General features: G+C 42.3%; 1 protein-coding gene and 1 long non-coding RNA gene across 3 annotated transcripts; one reads left to right on the top strand and one right to left on the bottom strand.

Annotated features, from left to right (window-relative positions):
* Nucleotides 1–4,506: 4,506 nt before the first annotated feature.
* ptpn3 (protein tyrosine phosphatase non-receptor type 3) lies at nucleotides 4,507–18,391 on the top strand. Its single transcript, XM_070836158.1, has 27 exons — nucleotides 4,507–4,643; nucleotides 5,303–5,368; nucleotides 5,897–6,038; nucleotides 7,073–7,207; nucleotides 7,366–7,408; nucleotides 7,594–7,675; nucleotides 8,692–8,736; nucleotides 8,827–8,879; nucleotides 9,070–9,187; nucleotides 9,309–9,396; nucleotides 9,511–9,608; nucleotides 9,689–9,752; nucleotides 10,175–10,374; nucleotides 10,450–10,575; nucleotides 10,757–10,918; nucleotides 11,198–11,297; nucleotides 11,389–11,466; nucleotides 11,575–11,631; nucleotides 12,175–12,331; nucleotides 12,459–12,634; nucleotides 12,922–13,012; nucleotides 13,220–13,281; nucleotides 13,394–13,540; nucleotides 14,265–14,393; nucleotides 15,640–15,785; nucleotides 15,933–16,068; nucleotides 17,764–18,391. The coding sequence occupies exons 3-27, from the start codon at nucleotides 5,970–5,972 to the stop codon at nucleotides 17,836–17,838; spliced, it is 2,637 nt and encodes an 878-aa protein (XP_070692259.1). The 5' UTR covers nucleotides 4,507–4,643; nucleotides 5,303–5,368; nucleotides 5,897–5,969; the 3' UTR covers nucleotides 17,839–18,391.
* Nucleotides 13,690–19,890, bottom strand: LOC139205831 (uncharacterized). 2 transcript variants are annotated; one of them, XR_011584479.1, is made up of 3 exons: nucleotides 19,820–19,890; nucleotides 15,667–15,779; nucleotides 13,690–14,032 (listed from the first exon to the last, which is right to left on the bottom strand). It is a non-coding gene; the product is annotated as an uncharacterized lncRNA (long non-coding RNA). The 2 variants fall into 2 exon arrangements; XR_011584478.1 differs by having other exon boundaries at nucleotides 13,690–14,029.
* Between the last annotated feature and the right edge of the window lie 224 nt (nucleotides 19,891–20,114).

Below are 20,114 nucleotides of genomic sequence, written 5' to 3'. Positions count from 1 at the left end.
CTAAACCTTATCTGAATCTCTTCCTATTTACAGTATTTTTGTAAGAGTGTCTCATAAAGGCTGATACGTCAACTTCAGCTCACCCAGACCCCTCATAATAACATAAAGGCCTTGTGGATTCTGTGGATGACGGACCAGGAAAAGGATGGGGGATTGCCTTGTGATGGACATCATTACATCAGTTCTCATGCCTCATATGTTACAGATTGAAGAGATGTACTTTGGATAAAGACTCGTTCATTGCCTCGATGTATAAAAGGTGATGATTTTTCCTTTATCGACTCCTGTACTGATTCTGTGTGACTCTGTATTGGACTCGATCCTCTTTCATGCAAAAGCTTGAATAAAATAAACAAAGGACAAGTTTTGTCAGACTTCTTCACTTTGTTCAGATTTCCACTGCAAACTAACATTTCCATCACAGAAGTCTTATAATAAAGGGAAACACTCACAACCCTTTAACCTGAATATATTACCAAAAATAAATATAAAGCTTCATTAAATGTTTACAAACCATTAATCAAAACCACAAATTGCAGCTTATAACCTCTTTAATCGCATTTGTAAGATGTACCAAAGTCACTGGCATCCAATAGAGAACAATATAGTGAAAAGTAGCATCCAAAGTACTGAGGAGTTGTTGGCACGTGAAGGCAGCATGCTGAGCCTGCCTCTTGGAAATAACGGAACCATGTGCTCGCGAGCCTGCCGCCCTGTGGTCACGAGGTCTGTGCAGCTACACAATTGGCACTCACATCAGGAAACTTTCTTTGTTTCTTTTTTTCTTTCTTTCCAGTCACAGGTGGTTAGAAGGAGGACTGTTTACCATCATTAAGTCTGTGAGGGGGAGGCAACAATGATACTGGGATATGTACTGAATTAATATGTGTGTGTGTGTGTGTGTGTGTGTGTGTGTGTGTGTGTGTCCCTTGAAGTGGATCATGACCAGTATGCGGTCAGTGAGTGTACTCCAGTGCAGAGGACCCATTTAAGCCCAAGGATGGCCCAGTTAACAGGTCATGGGAAGTACATGGATGCTACATGTGTAGATTCATGACAGCATTCCAATACATGACAACTCAGCATCTGTCTTCCTGTCTCATGTGGCCGCTGCACGCCTGAGAAACTTAAAGACCTGTCCACACCACCACAGACCCAGTTTTTAGCTTGTGATGTATGACTAAACTCCTGCTGCACTGCACACTCGCGGCTATAGTGTCTGGTTGTTTTATATCACAGCAGTTTACACAGTCTGGACATTCACAGAGATCATCATATCCAAGCTCCGCCGTTGGGGACTCAATTACATAATCACAAATTTAAACCAACATGTGATTATACAATAAATGGAAACAGAAAGAGGAAATAAGGCAAGGAAAGGCAAATGTATTCATATAGCACCTTTCAGACACAAGGCAATTCAAAGTGCTGTACAGGAACATAAAACACGATAAAAACAAGGCACGGAAACATTCAATTGCATGTAAATAAGACGAGTCTGGCACAGCTGTCGGTAAACAAATCAGTCAGAGGTGCAATTTAATCTTTTGCTTCTGTGAAAATGAGAGATGTTGTAGAGGATACACACATATGGGGAGATAAAAGCACTTATCACAGGATATTTAAAAAAAAAAGCCCACAGGTTTAACAGGATGTACTGTCTTAAAGTGGAAATGAGCAGAGGAATATGGGGTGAGATTAGAATAAGAGGGTGTGAATGAGATAAATGGGACATGAAGTGCAGATGCTGGAGTTTGTCCCTGAGTCTATATTTGGCACCACTGGGTTCAGGGCACAGTGGGTACAGGGTGTCTTGGTTACTGTTGCAGAAAGCTGATCCTCAGACAGCAACAGGGCGAGGTCTCTCTCTGTTACAGTCAGATGGAGAAAAAAAAACCTCCCCCCTTTCCCCCCCTGTCACCCCGCTGGTCTGTGCCGGTCTGATGAGCGGCCGACTGCCCCCTCTCTCGTCCCATCACTCTGCCGTTATGGGAACTGGCTCGGGCTGGTTTGGCTTCTCCAGGCATGCAACAGGTGACGCTGAACACAACGCACACGTCTCAACGGTCTAACTACATTCCTACAGCAGCAGAAAACCCACCCAGCAGACGGAGCAGACCAGCCAGCCCATTGGAAACACACAGGACAGGGTCTCTGCTCCAACACCAAGCTGATTCTCACCCATTTAACCATCATTAACTTCTAAACCTGTGAGATCTGGGCGTCGTGTCAGCTGCAGACAGATGTTTGGTCGACCTTGGAGATGTTGGATCAAAGCCATTTGGTTTCAGACCTGATTCAGCAGCAAAAACAGACTTTAGGCTTTTCTACTTCTTCTCATCTGCATTTAAGCATGAAATATTGTACTTCCACACATCATTTACAGCTTTAGGTATTTGTTACCTCACAAATTATATATTATTATAGATTAAACTATCCAACAGTATATAGAATTGATACTACAGAAGAAAAATGCCTCTACGGCATTATTGTATCAGTAAAAATGATTGATGATTTATATACATATAGTGTAACACTAACAAGATACTTTCTCATAAGACTTCTGTTCTTAACATTTTTTGTCAACAGGACTTTTACTCACATGGTGTATTTTCATATTGTAGAATTATTATTCTGCTTAAGTCAAGGACCTGAATACTTCATCCACCACTGATGAGATTGTACTTCAGCATAGTAATCCTATTTTAGTCGCGCTGTATATGTAGTACAGCAGGACTGCAGTGGAGGGAGGGGGAGAGAGAGAGGGGGGAAGCAGAATAAGATGGACTACATGTTACATCTATGATGCTTGGTGCTTTCCTGGGTGTGTATGTGTATGTAGACGTATATAAATAAATGTATTTATTGTAAACTTTAATCTTAATGATCTGCTCTGTATGTTGCATGAAGGAGCAACAACTTTAATTTTGTTATACAACCCTGTACTGTGTGATGGCCAATGTTGTTGTATCCTTGTAAACAGATAAATAAGTACGTAAATAGATAAATAAATACATAAATAAATAAATACAGACTCTTATAAAGAATTATGAGGTGTTTTGTCAGGATGGTACAGATCAGTAAACAGGGTGGTGCTTAGAGGAGTGTTGGAGTGTGTTTTATTGCATTAAGTAATGTAATCTATATGCAGTATGTACAGTACATTTACAGGACGGCAGTAGTACTTCATCTGCCCTGTAGATGGTGACAACAAACCAGAGGAATCCCTGAAGTGGACTGACACCTCTCTGTTTCCCTCCTCTTCCCTTTAAATGTATACCTTCATATGAATGAACAGCATGTTTCTACCACATTTATCTGCTTTGCCTTTAAAATGTATATCTGTCTCTCCTCTCGAATATATCCTGCTGTTGTTTATACTGCCAATACTATTTCTGAGGCTAGATGGATGCAATTTTATGCTTAATGCACTGATTTTCTGTCACTGGTGAACATAAACTAAATAAAATAATAAATGATAAAGATAAAATTCTGAATGAATGAATGAATAAATGGCAGCTGCAGCCATTATACCAAAATAACACTGCTACTAAAGTTCTAATAGTTATATCCAGGATAATAATGAATTAAAATAACAACAATAACCGTATATTTGTACCTTTAGCCGCGTACTTTTCTTGACGATTCTCTTTTAATGGCGATTTATATTTCTACGCCAGTATAATCATTTATATCATTTATATTTATATTTATATTATTTTACATACAAAACCTATGTTCTTATGAAACATTATGCTTTATCATAGATTAAACTACCCAACAATTAGTTGAATAATCAATTAGTCGATTGACAGAAATTTGATTTATGTTCTTTAAATAATTCTAATCATTCAAATTTATTCTTCATGATTTTGAGGTTCAGACGAGCTCAAGGGAAATAATCATTAGTTGTTATTCTGTATAAAATAGTTACGCTCTACCGCAATCAGGTACAACAGTAAAATGCTGCATACACATTAATGGATGGGTAATAATAATCTAATTAGGGTTAGGGTTAGGGTTATGATATGTAATTTATATCATGGTAAAGTCACAGGGGGCATTTTTCTGTATTGAGTTCATTTACTTTTAACACTTTAAGCACATTTTACTGACTAAACTACACTTTTACTTTTTTTAAGTAACATTTCAGATAGAGGACTATTGCTTGTAACAGAGTAGTTTTACATTGTTGTATTAAAACTTTTCCAGAGGTTAAGGGTCTGAATACTGTTTTTATCTCTGAGCTCTGGTACACAGTAGCACTGAAAAGGATTTAAATTATTTGTTTAAAAAGGGTTTCTTTTAGATGATGTCTCTTCTCTCTGTGCTCTGGACAGACTCACTGACACTGTTTTTGGTCTAAATCGTCTGCCAGAGTTAAGAAGTGATGGTTTTGTGAGTCTGTCTCTTTACTGTGTTTATTAGGCTTTACGCGCGCGCCCCCTGGAGCGCGCAATCCCACCGGGAGCGCGCGCGGCGTAGGGGCGGGGCCGCGCGGAGTCAGCGCAGCCAGGGATGAGAAACTTGTCCCGGATATTTACCTACTAACTATACCTGGCTCCTCCGACGCGCCCCGTCCCGAGGCTCTCACGGCGGACAGTCTGAGGGAAATGACCCGTCTCTGAAGCGGGACGACTGAGGTAGACTCACCATTTTCTGTCTTTTAAACCCTCTCCTTCCAAAAAACAGTCACTTGGCCAAGTTGCAGTTACGAGGACCACCGTGGTTGGAGCAAAGTTTGCCCGTGGAGTCTTCCTCCTTTCTGGGTGTAGCTGTAGGCAACTTGCAACAGGTTCCTTGTTCGCGCTGCGGCTCAAAGTCCAGCGGGGTCACAGCAGAGTTCATTATCGACGGACAGGGAGAGCCGGAGCGCACAGAGACGGGCCTGATACTCAGAAATAGGCCCTGATTATTGATTGGTGGCTGAAGCAGTAGAGCCAGTAGATTTGACCACCTTTGTTTGGTGTTTTTTATCCTCCAGTGTGCACCTTTAACTTGGCTGTGGCAGATATTATGTGTTTAAAGCATCATAAAGTAGGACGGCTGTTGTTATTTCGTCATTTGCACCTCACCATATCAGAAGAAGATGCAAGATGCATGTCACCCAAGTGAAGTCATGGTCTATTCATCATGATGAATCTGCTTTTAAATGTGGCATTTACTTGTAAGTTCATTAGACGCCTGCCTGTGAGAGAGTTATGGAAAACAAGTCATCAAACTGGGACCGGCTCTGTTTTTAATATATTCAGAGTGTGTTACTGTGTTCAAACATTAACTCAAACACTTTGTGTCCTTTCAGAAACTCTGGGAGACGGGCCGGCCTGGATCCATTAATAGTTTACCTGGAAACAAAGACAGGACACATGTACGTACATACACTTGCATGCATATAGATGCTCTCTCTCTCTCACTCTCTCTCTCACTTACACACACACACACACATAGGAATTCTTATTGGCTGTGCACGTAGTTGCATGCATGCAGTAATAGTGCATGTGTGTGTGTTCATTGCTTCCAGCAGCTGGTTTGAGATCAGTTGTGGTGCTGTAGATGGGCGTGTTCAACTCTGAAAATGTTTAACATTCTTATCATTCAGCTGCCTGCGAAAGGCGGAGAGACGCAGAGGGAGAGCAGCAGAGAGAGAGAGAAGGGACATGTTCAGACCAAGGCCAAATAATAAGAAATTACACAAACACACACACATACACAGTCACTCCTTCGCATTCACGGTGCATTACTCACTGCAGCCTGATGCTCTATTCGGCGCGTAAATTACTCACCGCACAATGTCATCCAGAGGGAGACGCTTTCTTTGGAAGACAACAGCATGGAAACATCTGACACTGTTCTTGTGGTTATGTGTGTGTGTGTGTGTGTGTGTGTGTGTTTCCAGGTCCCCTCTCAGTGACGAGCTGAGGGCAGGGTGTTTGTCTTGAGAGGGAGGCAGAGTTACTGTGGTAACAGACATGCCAAAACCTGACCTGCTCTGCCTAGTTCAGCTGCTGGACGGCACTATCGAGACCTTCAGAGTCAGCGTGTGTAACACACACACACACACACACACACACACACACACACACACACACACACACACAAATGTAGATGTACACACACAGTTTCCTGTCTGTTGTTGAGGAGATCGTATGTTGGCCCTATTTGTCTCTGTGCTCGGCTAATGATCATAGTGACACTACATGATGTAGTGACCGACTACTCTTTCCCATTGATCCACATCTCCCGTTCAACACCGTGCCCTTGGTTTGAAGGACGCGCTCACCTCCTGCAGCTTACAGAGCTTGTCACACTTAGGAGCCTTTTACATTATCAGCATATCATGTCATACGCAGCCTGACAGCCATACACACACACACGCAGAAAGGCAATCACAATATTACTTTCTAGGACGGCAGCTGTGCAGCATCTTTATGTGACCGCTGGGAGAACAGGGAGGCTGCTGTGGTTGTAATGGCCGGAGGATTCCCATATTAAACTCTGTTTTTACGGTGCCTGTCCTTCTTGTGTGTGCAGATAAGGTTTATTGTTTTTTTTGTTTTGTTTTTTTTACAGATTGTCACAGAAAAAGAACATGTTTTCACATCAGGCACGGCCTGTTTACGCTGATCTTCACCCGCATTTTGAGTCCACACACATCAAAAATTATTGTGTTTCCTGTCGCAAGAACAGGCTGTTCGCTGCAGTTTACAGTAAACATGATCCTTTTGTGATGTGAATATGCTTCTGGTAGCAGAGAGTTGGAGGAAAAATGAGGAGAAAATGTGGATAAGCCGTAGGTTGTCCCTCAGAGTGATTTAGAAATAATGAATAGGTAAAGAACAGATTGTTGTGCTGCAGATTGTCTCTAGACATCTAATTTTCACTTGGATATTTGCATTATTGGTTGTATTTGTTTGATTTAGAACCATAGCACAGACTTTTAAAAATAATGATCATCCCTGTCTATACATAAGACAGTACTGCAACATATGGCATCGTATATTAAGTTGTAGAAATAAGCAGCCGTTAAATGTTTTGGCTGATATTAACGTTGTTTGTTGTCTCCATCCTTCAGAAGCAGGATGAAGGCGTGGTTCTCTTGGACCAAGTATGTGACCACCTGGGCCTGCAGGAAAAGCAGCTCTTCAGTCTGCAGATCAGAGAATCCAGCACAGCCATCGCCTCTATCACAGCCAACACACACTCTCCTGTGAGCTCACTGTTCATCTGCTGCACATTTGGGCTCAGATTGTAATGTATTGCTGTCGCTGATTGCTGTTTAGACGACGATAACCACAGGGTATACTTATATAAATGCTTTTTTTAGCCCCGGTTAGCCATTACACTTAATGAATTTCTCTCTCTCAGAGATGGTTGGAGCCTGAGAAACCCTTTAAGAAGCAGATAAAAGGTACCCTCCAGAGAATTCACTGTCTTTACTCAGAATTATTTCTCTAGGCAAACACATTTCATTTATTTTTTTGTTTTAAAATGCATTTCAGCACATTTTAAGATTATATGATAGAAGAGGCCCAGCATATTGAGTGGACGTCTATAGATATATGCCATTTTTGACAAGCTGACATTTTTCTGCAGGTCTTGCTTCTCCCTTTTATCTGAACTTCAGAATACGATTCTTCATTTCTGATCCCAACTCTCTGCAGCATGAAGAAACAAGGTTAGTATATGTGCCTCTGTGTTATGTCTGTTTTTGTAGCCTTCATATATCACTAGATATTGATCTGGAGAAGTTGTATGATTCAGAAGCGTCCTTTTCACTGGGATTATGGATAGAAATGAAAGATTTCCTTGTTGATGTCTATTTGTTTTTTTTTTTAATATTTTTTTAGTTCACTGTCAATGTTTGGCTCACCCTTAGGGTGAATTAATAAATAAATAATAATATTTTTGTGATACAGAATGAAGAGTTTACAGTCATGCTAGCAGCTCTGTGAGGCTTTGATTAACACAGCAATGCTTTGAGCTAAATGCTAACATACTCACAATGACAAAGCTAACATGCTGATGTTTAACAGGTGTAATGTTTTGGCTGCTCCATCTTAGTTTAGTGCCATAGCATGCTAACAATTGCTAATTAGCATTGACCACAAAGTACAGCTGAGGCTGATGGGAATGCCATTAGGTTTTGTTGGAGTTTGGTCATCAACCAACCAAGTGTTTGACAAATTGAATGTGTGTGCCAGATTTCATGGCGGTCCAACTCGTAGTTGTTGAGATATTCATTCAAAAGCACAAAAGTCAGCCTGCTGGTGGCGCTAGAGGAAACTTCAGAGGATCATCAAAGTTAGTATTCATCCTCTGGGAACCATGCATGACTGTAGAAAAGTTTGTGCCAATCCATGTAATAGATGTTGACATATTTTGCAGAATAAGTGAAAACTTTGACTTGCTAGTAGTGCCAGATGAAAAAGTCAGGGGATCATCAAAATTAGTATGATTTTACCCCCAGGGACCATGACTGTCTGTAGAACATTTAGTTGCAGTGCAGTGAACAGTTGTTGACATATTTCAGTCAGGATCAAGGTGGTAGATCAACTGACTGACAGACCGACTTTGCCATCCCCAGAGCCGGGCCGCTAGCACCAATATGTCAAACCACTTTAAAGAGGTTTCTGCAGGAAACCGACAGTACAGGCATGAGTTGGTAAAGTTCCTCTTGTCTTGTTCCTGCAGGCACCTGCACTTCCTCCAGATCAGGAGTGACATTAGAGAAGGACGGTTAGTAAAACACAAACAGCCTAAACCCATCCCCTTGTGCACAGTTTGTATTTAGCTGTTACAGTGTATAATTATGGAATATGATTGCAGGCTGCAGTGCCCGCTGAGTGCAGCTGTAGTGTTGGCCTCGTACGCTGTGCAGTGTAAGTCCATCTCCTCCTTTGGAAACTAATGATTAATGCCTTAATAATAAGTGTGTGAGTAATTATTCCTAATGAGGATGCTCTCAATAAGCAGTTGCTCTCTCACGGTACCCCAGATGTCAGTGTGTTGATGTGTGAATTTGGTTATGTGCTTCTGTGTGGATGCTCAGTGTCTCCCTGTCGCCTGCAGCGGAGATAGGGGACCACTGTCCGACCAGACCCTCCGGCTACCTTTCGAAGTGCCACTTCATCCCTGAGCAGGATGAAGACTTCCTCACTAAAGTGGAGGATCTGCATCCACAGCACAAGTAACTCAGACAGTTCATTACATCTAGTTGCTACTGAAAAACAACTGCTCTATTGTGAAGGAGCTTCCTGGTTTTGTATGTGATTGTGTGTGTGTGTGTGTGTGTGTTTGTTCGTTTCCAGGGGGCTAAAGCAGAGTGAGGCAGAGCTGTGTTTCCTCAACACAGCACGGACGCTGGAGTTGTATGGAGTGGAGCTGCATGCAGTCATGGTAGTGCGATTCCCTCGATTAAACTTTAAACTTCAACTGCTCCAGTTCAACTTCCTCTGCATCCTTTTTGATCTCCTCACGTATGACACTTTTTGCCATCCTTCTTTCTCTCAGGACACTAACAATGCCCCTCTGATGGTGGGTTTGGCCTCCAGTGGTGTTGCAATATTCTGTAATACTCCAGTGCTCCAATGCTCCAGTTTCTTTCCCTGGTGAGTGATGATGCCACTAATCACATGGCCTGTTCCTGTATTTTCTTTATCCTTTAACCAGTTACGTTCTTCACATGTAGGGGGAACATCATCAAGATTTCATTCAAGAGGAAACGTTTTCTTATACACCTGAAACGTAAACATGTAAGTCCCTCTGCCGTTCATTTGTTCTTAATAGATTAAAGATCTGCTCAGAACAGATTGCTGCTTGGCTCATGAATCCACTAAAAACCTGGGAGTCAGCACACATTGAGCTGTGATGTAACTATAGCTAAAATGAAAGCAGGATTTTATACTCAACACTTTCAAATTTCACAAATCCAAGCTCGACTACTATTTGGTCTGCATAGATGTGAATGTGACATTGATTAAATGATTCATTTTCACACTTTTGGCTGTTTTTGTCTGTTTGTTCCTGTGTGTGATAAATAATAAATCATTCATGAAAAATATGAGAAGACACAGCCTTGTATTGTTGGAAACCTGAACATAGATGTGACCTTGAATATCGTGGTGTTACATTATGAAGCATGAAAAAAAATAATCCTTAACTTTGTATGTTTCAGGGGGAGACCCAAGATTGTGAGATGTCTCTGATTCTTCCCTGTCCCAGGACCTGTAAGAACCTGTGGAGGTCCTGTGTGGATCATCACTCCTTCTACTCCAACCGGAGCACCAGGAGCCCCAAACACAACAACAGCACAGTTCAGTCCTACAGGAAGCTCATAACACAACACCTGGGCCTCGGCAACAGTAAAACTGAGAGGTGAGTCTGCACTTGTGCATGTATATTCACATGTACGTTCTTGTCATAAATACTGAGCTCCCTCCTAATTTGCAGTGGTCCAGTGGTCCAGCGTGTGGTGGGAGGGATGGTGTGGAACCCGGTCCTGCAGAGGACAGTTTCATCAGAGCATCTTGAGACCAAGAGCCTGCCCTCTAGATCGCCCCCAACCACCCCCAACTGGTACGACCTGCAGGATTAACAATAATATAATGAGATGCTGCGGTTCTTTGTCTAAGACCTCAGCTACTCAGTCATCAATCCAGCATCTCTTTTATGTTTTTTGAGCCGGGATTGTGTCCAGTCATTTGACAACCTGATTTTGAGCAAAACCAACCTGACTGCTGGTTTGTCACTCTGGCAGGCGAAGTCCCCGTGTTCGCCACGGCATCCGTAAGCCTCGACCATCCTCAGTTGAACTGACAAGTGACCTGAAAGACATGTCAGAGGGGGAGGATGTCTTCTACACGTACAGGGCGTCTGTGAGCAGCAGCAAAGACAGTGAGGGAGAAACTTCCCCACATCAGTTAGTATCAGTTACATGGTGTCTATCTACCTCTTAGACACATCTGTCTCTCAGTTCAGTGGGTTTTATTGTCATTAGATAAGTTAGGGCTGAAAGTTTATTCATGTCTATATGCAATAACAGTTGAATTTAGTGTTGCATTTAGATTACCATAGGAAAAAGGATATGAGAGTGGTAGTCAGAATAATATTATTATTATTTATTAGTATTAGTATTATTAGTAACATAAGCCATGTTTTAATCTACAGACCAATAAACACATTATTTAATCTCTCTCAGCTCTGGTTCGTATAACCATGGGATAGATGAGGCTTTGTTGCAAACTGACGACAGTCTGGGAGATGAGGATGGTGACCTCAGCCTACACCACAACAATAAGGTCCATTAACTTTTCATCAACTCTAAATAAGTGTGTTAATGTGCGTCCATTTTCATATGTGCATTGATTCTGAGTACTTGTGTCTATGCAGGGTGCTCTTGGCGATGGTGACTTGATGCTAATATGTATCACCCCTGATCACGAGGGCAAGTTTGGCTTCAATGTGAAAGTGGGTCTCTCTCTTTTTCTCTTACCCTCACCACACAAGGCAAAGTTTTGTGTGTTTTTTTTTTTATTTACTCACTCTTGCTTCATTTAATTTCCCAACTCCTCCTAGGGTGGAGTGGATCAGAAGATGCCTTTAGCCATATCCCATGTTAAACCTGACTCTCCGGTAAGAACGGACCTAGATGTGTTTGTGTTTTGGTGTCTCCAGGTCGTGTCAGAATAACTGGATGATGAAATGTAAAATGTAAGGTATGAACTGAAGGACAGATATTTAGCCAGATATACTCAACTGAAACGACAGTAACAATTAGCCTATTAATTTATTAGCTGCTTATTAGAAAATGTATTGTCTAGCCAGTTTTCTAAGCGATTAATTGTGTGAGTAATTTGTCATGCAAAAATGCCAGTGTGATAATAAACTGAATATCTTTGACTTTTGGACTGTTGGTCGACCAAAACGAACAATTTGAAGACAGCTGTTTCAAAAGTAACTCAAACCTAGTTTGGCATTTCTGTCCTTCAATTTCCTGATACTTACTGGCCAACATGTACACTGATGCTGTTCTGCCGTATATGCAATGACTGAATATTAGCCGATTTTATCAGTTGTCAAGCTCTAATTGTTAGTTAAAGCTAATTGTTGGTGAAAGATAGATGTGTGTGAGGTGTGTAGATACTGGGTTTTAAGTGACCCTGTGCTGTTTTGCAGGCAGGTCGCTGTGAGCCCAAACTCATGGAGGGAGACCTGGTGGTGCTCATCAACGGTCGCGACATTTCTGAACACACACATGACCAAGTTGTCATGTTCATACGAGCCAGCAGAGAGTCGCACTCCAGAGAGCTGGCCTTGCTCATCAGACGTAAAGGTGTGTGTGTGTGTGTGTGTAACCGAGAGACTGAAACTGCTGAAGCAGCGTGTTATCCAAGTGTGCACACTATCTGTCATGTTTCTATGAATATTTATAACAGCCTTGAACCGTCCTTGTATTCCAGGTCCTGGCCGGGTGGCACCCCTGCTGCAGCTACCACCCGCCCTCACACTCACCAGCCAATCACAGGGAGACAAGCCGCAGTCATCTGGCCAGTCGGAGCAGGTCACGACACTGGAGGAGTCGATGAGACAGCTGGAGAGAGGAATACAGTCTGGCACACTCTGTTTTCATTTTGAGGTATTTAAAATGCTGGTGGGAGTTTAACAGCGAACACATTTTTAAAAGTGTATTTATAAGCAAAGACCAAAACATGCCTTTATTTTACGCAGGATTTAGCTTGTCCCACTTAGTTATTCGAGGGATCATAATGAGCCTTTTAAGTGCTGATTTTGGGACAGATGTTGGCCCTAATCTTCGCTTGGACTCTGACAATAAAAAGATGCCGTCACTGGCCTGGAATTTGTAGTTTTTGTTTGTGTATGTTTCTGCACGTGTTTACGCCTGTGTGTGTTTGTAATTCCTAGAATTTATACAGGAGGAAGCCTGGCCTGTCTCTAAGCTGCGCTCGGCTCCCTGAGAACATGGACAAGAATCGATATAAGGATGTTTTACCTTGTAAGTTATTCTGACTCTGTGTGTCCGAGCCCGGCCGTCCAGCTCTTTTCCACCTGGTGCCCCCTCCCCATCGATCCCACCCACAGCTCTGAGCTACCTCTCTAACCTCGATCTGGAGCTCACTGCTGTAGCACCTCATGAAATTTAATTGGTTGAGCCCTGCAGTGCGTCTACAGCTGTTATGACCCTGTCCTGCTCTCCTTTCAGATGATGCTACCAGAGTGGTGCTCCAGGGCTCGGAGGACTACATCAACGCCAGCCACATCACGGTGCGCATCACTGATACGAAACTGTGTGTCTCGCCCCTGTCTGACATTTAATGTAAACTCATCCTCTGTGTGTGTGTGTGTATCTGTGTGATTTTATTTGTCTGTCTCTTAGGTGGCGCCCCCAGTGTCTGGTGTATGTTTACGTTATGTTGCAGCTCAGGGTCCGTTGCCACAGACCTGCACACACTTTTGGCAGACTGTTTGGGAGCAGCAGACACATACCATCATCATGCTAACAACTCTGACAGAGAGGGGACGGGTATACATACTTCTACATGCTCAAACTCTTATAATGTATACAGCCGCATTTACACAGGACTGGAAATGATTAAACAGAAAGGGAAACACTTGAAATTATACAGTTCAATATCAGTGATGCATTAACACAGTGATTACTGCAGCAGCACGTACAAATTATTACATGGCGTTTTATTTGATACATGATTACTGTAATTACAAGGTTCGAGAGTGATGTTAGCACACAAAAATAATCAATTGGTTTTCAATCAACAGTTTTGTGTAATTACAGTGGTTCACAGTGTAGAGGAAAGCAAAATGTAAAAGTCTGAGCAGGATGCCAGTGAGATGAATCGTTTGATGGTGAACACAGAGACAGAGGCAGCAGGGTAGTATCTAAGGTCTTGTCGAATGAAGATGTCTCTGTCTCAGCTTGCCTGTTGCTTGGTAACCAGATGCTTTCATTAATTGATCATTTTCCTTATATTCGTCAAGTGCCTTGAGTTTCTCTCTACTTGAAAAACACACACACATCCACACATAAATTGACAATCAGTTCACATCTTTCTCCTGGTGAATTGCTTTTGTTCTTCAGACTGCCGGATGGAGCATACTGTGTTGTTGAATATGAGTTTGATTTCATGAGAGCTGAGCGCAGCTGATGTAGCAGCAGAAGTAAATTGTATCCTGACTGATGGCTCCTGTCGCATGTAATGTAATTTGTCGGTGATGTCATACACTTGCAGACAAAGTGCCACCAGTACTGGCCGCATCCACCAGAAGTGAAGGACTACGGGCCCATGCGGGTCAAGTGTCACTCAGAGGAGTGTAACCTGGCGTATGTGACGCGACAGTTCACTCTGACACACACACAGGTACAGTAACAAATAGAGCTGCAATGATTAGTTGATGTGTTGCCAACTATTGAATAATAATTTAAGTCATTTTTAACGTACAAAATCTGAACACTTTCCTTTTGAAGCTTCTCAGATGTGAAAATGTGCCGCTTAACATGTGATGATCTTAACATTATTGTAAGTTCTATTTTTGTGGTTTTTGGACAACATTTTACATCACCTGTCGCTCTAGGGCCTTGTGATGGTATTTTTTAAAACTATTTTCTGATATTCTATAGGCCAAACAATGAATCGATTAATTGAGAAAATAGACTGCAGATCACCTATTCGTAAATAATCGTTAGTTGCAGCCCTGCACCTGCTTTCATATCCACATGAAACATGAGTAGAGCATGATCACACAACACACAGCCTTTTTGTTTGTATGTTTGCAGTGACATGTATCATGTGTGTGCCATATGTTACATAACGGAGCTCACCACAGGCAGCAGCCACTCCTGGCAAACTATCTGCAGCCAACATACAGTCACTTCCGTGTGGGTGGTTTGGTCTGTATGTGTGCGTGGGTGGGCATGTACATTAGTGTGTATTATACATTTTGTAGCACACCTGTGTGTAGGTTTGGGCTGGCAGGTGTGTCAGTGTGTGGGTACTTCTGACAAGTTTATATGGTAGATAATACGATTAAAGGAGCTGTTTTCCACATTGACTTCCATGGCAAACAGGTAAATAAACAGATAATGCTCAAGGAGGCATGAAGTCTGAATGCACACACATGCTTACACAGATACTGCTGTGTGGGCCCATCTGTTCCTCTGGCGGAGCGAGTTAATCCCTGCATGGAGTCACAGGCCACATGACCATTATAAACTCTAAACTCAGCCATTCTCCTCCCCACCATCATTTTTTCCCAGCTCTGGTCTTTCCCTCTATCCTCTCTCCACCCCACCTGTTTTTCTGTTTTCATCTCGCTGTGTCCCTCTTCACTTCCTAATCTCAGTGTCACCTCCTGGTCACGTGCAGTTTTGTTCTCCTCACCTGCTCTGTTTTTCCAATACACCCTCTGTGGGTTTTTGTTTTCTCACACACTGAATATTGTCAGTGTTTGAGCCTGTAACTCTGCAGCGTTAGTCTCGTGGGTGAGACATTTAAAGGTTACATGTTTATCATTTTAAATACGGGTTATGCAATACTTTAACTTTACTTCTCTCTTTCTTTTTCATTTGTGTGTGTGTGTGTGCGTGTTTGTGTGTGTGTGGGTTAGCGGGGTGAGGAACGTGCAGTCACACACCTGCAGTATGTTGCGTGGCCAGACCACGGTGTACCCGATGACCCCTCAGACTTCCTGCTGTTCATCAGCTCGGTCAGGGAGAGGCGGAGAGGTGAAGAACCACTAATGGTACACTGCAGGTAACACACACAAATACACACACACACACACACACAAATACACACACGAACACACACACACACACACTAATTAAACACTGCCAGCATGTACTGTACCTGCCTCTACTGTACACTTAATGCTGTGTTTGCTCTGAATTACTCTTTCAGCGCTGGGATCGGACGGACAGGTGTTCTGATCACCATGGAAACGGCGCTGACTCTGTTGGATGAGGGTCGGCCGATATTCCCGCTGGACATTGTCAAAACACTGAGAGATCAGCGAGCCATGATGGTTCAGACCACGGTACAGAACAAGGATTTATGCTGTTGTTTGATTTTATTGCATTGCATTATGAAGACCTGTAGCTGAGTTCAGCTTGTGTTCACAGTACATAACACAGTGTTTTAGTTCATTTATAAAAATACCTGTCAGGTGGTGAACATAAGGTGGGATGGGAGAAGTGGTGTTTAAAATGTAACAGTTAAGTGCAAGACCATGTAGAGAGTTTTGGATAAAGCTTGGGGAGCTCATTAAGAGCCGTTTCTTGCGGCATGCATGCTGCAGGGGTGTTTTGTCCATCTCCTTTTTACAAGTTTTTGTCGAACATCTTTGCCACGTGTTTTTTAATGATTCAATCCAGGCTGTTCAAGTGCATGTGATCATTTTAAAATGACCATTTTGGTCTATATATTTCATCAGGCACACTGCCATTAGTTTCAAATGTCATAAATCTGTTAAACTGATTTTTCTTTTTCTTTTTTTTTAAACAAAAAAACGCAGGAATTTTCACATGGGAGACTCATTGTGAAATTAACTCTGCCCAGAATTACTTTTTAAAGGCCAATGCCACTTTGAGGTCTTGTCATCTTTAACCTTCATTAATTCACAGAAATGTGACTGCCACAGTATTTTGGCTGATGAGCTGGAGCAGGAAAGTGGATGTGTTGGAAGCCGTGCCTTGCAGCACCTCAGTTGTATTTATTATTTCTCTGATAGGAGGTAGTTCTGGGAATATGGCAACCCTCTAGTCCACAGCCTGCTTCTAGGCCACTACTGCTACCACTGTCACCCTTATTTTGAAAGGAGATCCAGTCCCTGGGGCTTCTTCTCTCTGATGTTTTTGCTGATGGAAAGCTCCCTCAAGTTTCCTTTGTGTGTTTGTGTCTCTGACAGTAATGGAAAACATGCACAGTCAAGGACAAACCTTCATGCTAAGGATTCACATGTTGACAAATCAATCTCACCACAGTAGCTGTTCTGGAGCTTTCAACCATATCATGCAATCTTCCTCAGCTGATGGAGCTGCCAGTTACCTCACGTATTCAGTTTTATTCTTAGCAATGCTAACAGCATGGCTTCATGGTCGGTCCACCTTTATGGTTCAGACTGAAGTATCTCAACAACTATTCGATAGTTTTCCACTCATAGCTTCAAGACTACAAATCCTATTGACTAAAATGATTCTTTAACTTTTCTTCTTGCGCTACCACCAAACACTGTTTTTGGATGGATTGCCATGTGTTTAATTATGTCCCCCTCAAATTAACCGTGATTACTTTGATGATCCTCAGACTTTTGTATCCAGCACCATCATCAGGTCATGTTAGCATTAATCCCAAAGCACAGCTGAACCTCACAGAGTTTCTAGCATATCTGCAGACTCTTGTGCTAAAAGTCTTGGCAATGTGGGCACTGCAGTTTTAGAAAATACTCAGACAGCAGGAAAAAAGTACATTTTTGAGGACTATTTTCAGCTGTGGATTAACACACATTTGGTGTGTTAGTGAGTTAGTTACTGAGAGAGTGCTCACTGATGGGTTTCAATCAGTTTTGGACAACAATGGAGCTCTTCAACACAGGAGATATATCAAGCTTTTTTTTCTTTTCACAGACAACACTTGTTAGTAGGATCACTTCATTGTTGATTTGTTCTTTTCATGGACGTTGAAAAGCGCTGTTGTCTAAAAGCTAAAAACACTTTGTACGTGTGTGTTTCAGTGTCAGTTCCAGTTTGTGTGTGAGGCCATTCTGCGAGTCTACAAAGAGAAACAGGAGGGAGCTAAAGCGCCGTAGCCCAAATCACCAGAAGGACCTGAGCGAACAGACTTACTGTTTCAGCCTCATCTCAATGCAGCCAACTTCTACTGAGGGACTTGCAGCGCTGTAACAGATTAACCTCTGTCAACGCCTATGGGACTGGTACACAGACTGGATAATGAGAGTATAACTAGCTTCAGAGCTGTCTGTGTAGTCTAGATTCAGTATGAGAGTATGACTCTCACACCTCGTCGGCCGTAGTTTTTGCTGAGTGAAGCTTGTAGAGGCTGCGGTCTCCATAGAGACTGATCTCAGACTGATGTGAGCCGCTAATTTCTGTCCACAAGGCCACTCATGAATGCTGCCTCTACTTTTTTAAGTTATGGTGCCTTAGACTGACGCCTCCCGGTCAATGGATGAAACGGGGCAGGAGAGGCGGACCAGGATCGTTATAATCTGTAGATTAACCGACAAAGAGCAAGGCAGGCTTTAGATCACCACAGCAGATGTGTGTAAAGTCACGGCAGTGCAGCACCGGACAAACCCACTGTTAAATTATTAAGACACTAAATAAACACACTGATTCATACTGATGTGTCTGCGTTCTCATTTCCTCTGATGGTTAACGTTAAACACGAGGTCATTAAATGAGGATATGTCACTTTAAATTGACAGCTTGGTGGTGTCTTAAAGGCAATACAAGCCTTCCTCGCAGAATGACGCTGCTCGCTGAAGTGAGGACAAGTCTTATTTAACCTTCAGCTGAGTGCATTTGAAGCTGGCATCATATCAGTGAAGCTATATCAGCATCACGAATCATCCCAAACTGTCTGGTAAAGAAAAAATATTGACTTACTAAAAGGCGCTGTAACAAAATGAATCAGTGTCTGCAGGTTTGTGATGCTGTTCTTAATGTTGGATGTTGTATAATTCATTGTGTGGTTATATATTATATATGTCAGCCCAATACCACAAAAAAATATGTAAGAGAATGATACAGAATCACAGAAATTACTTTAACCATATCCAGAAACATCAGACAGATGCATGAAAACGCACATTTGTGACACGTTTTGTCTAAAAGATGCACATCTGAGGGTTTGTGTGTTTCTACTGAAAAGAAGAATCATATTTTCAGTCTAAAGTTTAACATGTCCAAGTGTACCAGACCCCAATAGCAATAATGATCAGACTGAAAATCAGCTGGAAGATGCCTTGAGAACCTTCTTCTCAGGATTGTTGACAGGTTGAGGAAAAGCTGCTGTTGAAAAAAACCCAAATGAGTCAAGTAGGGTGTGTTTAAGATGTGTGTGTTTGAAAATATGCTGTACACTTGTTTTCCGACTCACAGCACTGACTATATTTCAAAATAAAAACTGAAAGTCATGAAAATATCGTGGATAATTTATAGGTTGATTCCAATATTGAATACTGAATTTGACTATTTTTAACCCAACAAATGAATGAATAAAATGTTTCATATTTTTTTCATATATATATTTCATATATATATATATATATATATATATATATATATATATATATATATATATATATATATATATAGGAATATAGTTCTGCTGAAATATATATATATATTTCAGCAGAACTATATTCCTGGCAGTGTGGAAGAGGCTTTTAGACCTTCATAAAATATAACTGAACATATAGGCCCAACTAAATAAATATTTATGAAAAATCCAAATCACTTTTAAAAGTGTGTCATAGGGGTGTTTTAGGGCGGACTTGGACTCATGATGTCCTGATAAGCAAAGTGACACCAGTGATTGTTATTATGCAGGAGACCTCCTGGGAACCATTTAACGACCCTTGGGGTGCCTCGGACCGCACCTTGGGAGCCACTAATGATGTGCTCCGAGCCCATGGCAGACAGGTGGCGCTGGTTCACCTGCTCTGGTGGGTCGGCCAGTCTGGAGAAACAGAAGTTTGTTCTGCGCCGTGTTTTTACGCAGGCGCAGATCACGCTGTTTGTCCAGTTTCGCTGGTTGACTTTTACCTGTGAGGTGGACTAGTTTCGGTTCGCCGGCGGGAAGAAACAACGACCAGCACCGGGGTCCGGTCCGGTCCAGAGGTGGTAAGAGTTTCCTCCTCCCTCTCCGGCCCCGTGTGACTCAGGGGATCCCACTGCGGAGCGCCGGACGGGATTTCTCCGGGGTTTGGGAGTCGGTGGCAGGCAGGTGCACGGGAGAGGACAGGACAGGGGAGGAAGAGGAGGAGGAGGAGGGCTGCCTGTGTTTCCGTGAGGGAGTCCTGCCGTTCACACCGGGCCGAATGACTGTAAATCAACTGGT

The sequence above is a fragment of the Pempheris klunzingeri genome, chromosome 8, assembly GCF_042242105.1.
Source record: "Pempheris klunzingeri isolate RE-2024b chromosome 8, fPemKlu1.hap1, whole genome shotgun sequence".
Classification (NCBI taxonomy): Eukaryota; Metazoa; Chordata; class Actinopteri; order Acropomatiformes; family Pempheridae; genus Pempheris; species Pempheris klunzingeri.
This window is presented reverse-complemented; position numbering and strand designations above follow the sequence as displayed.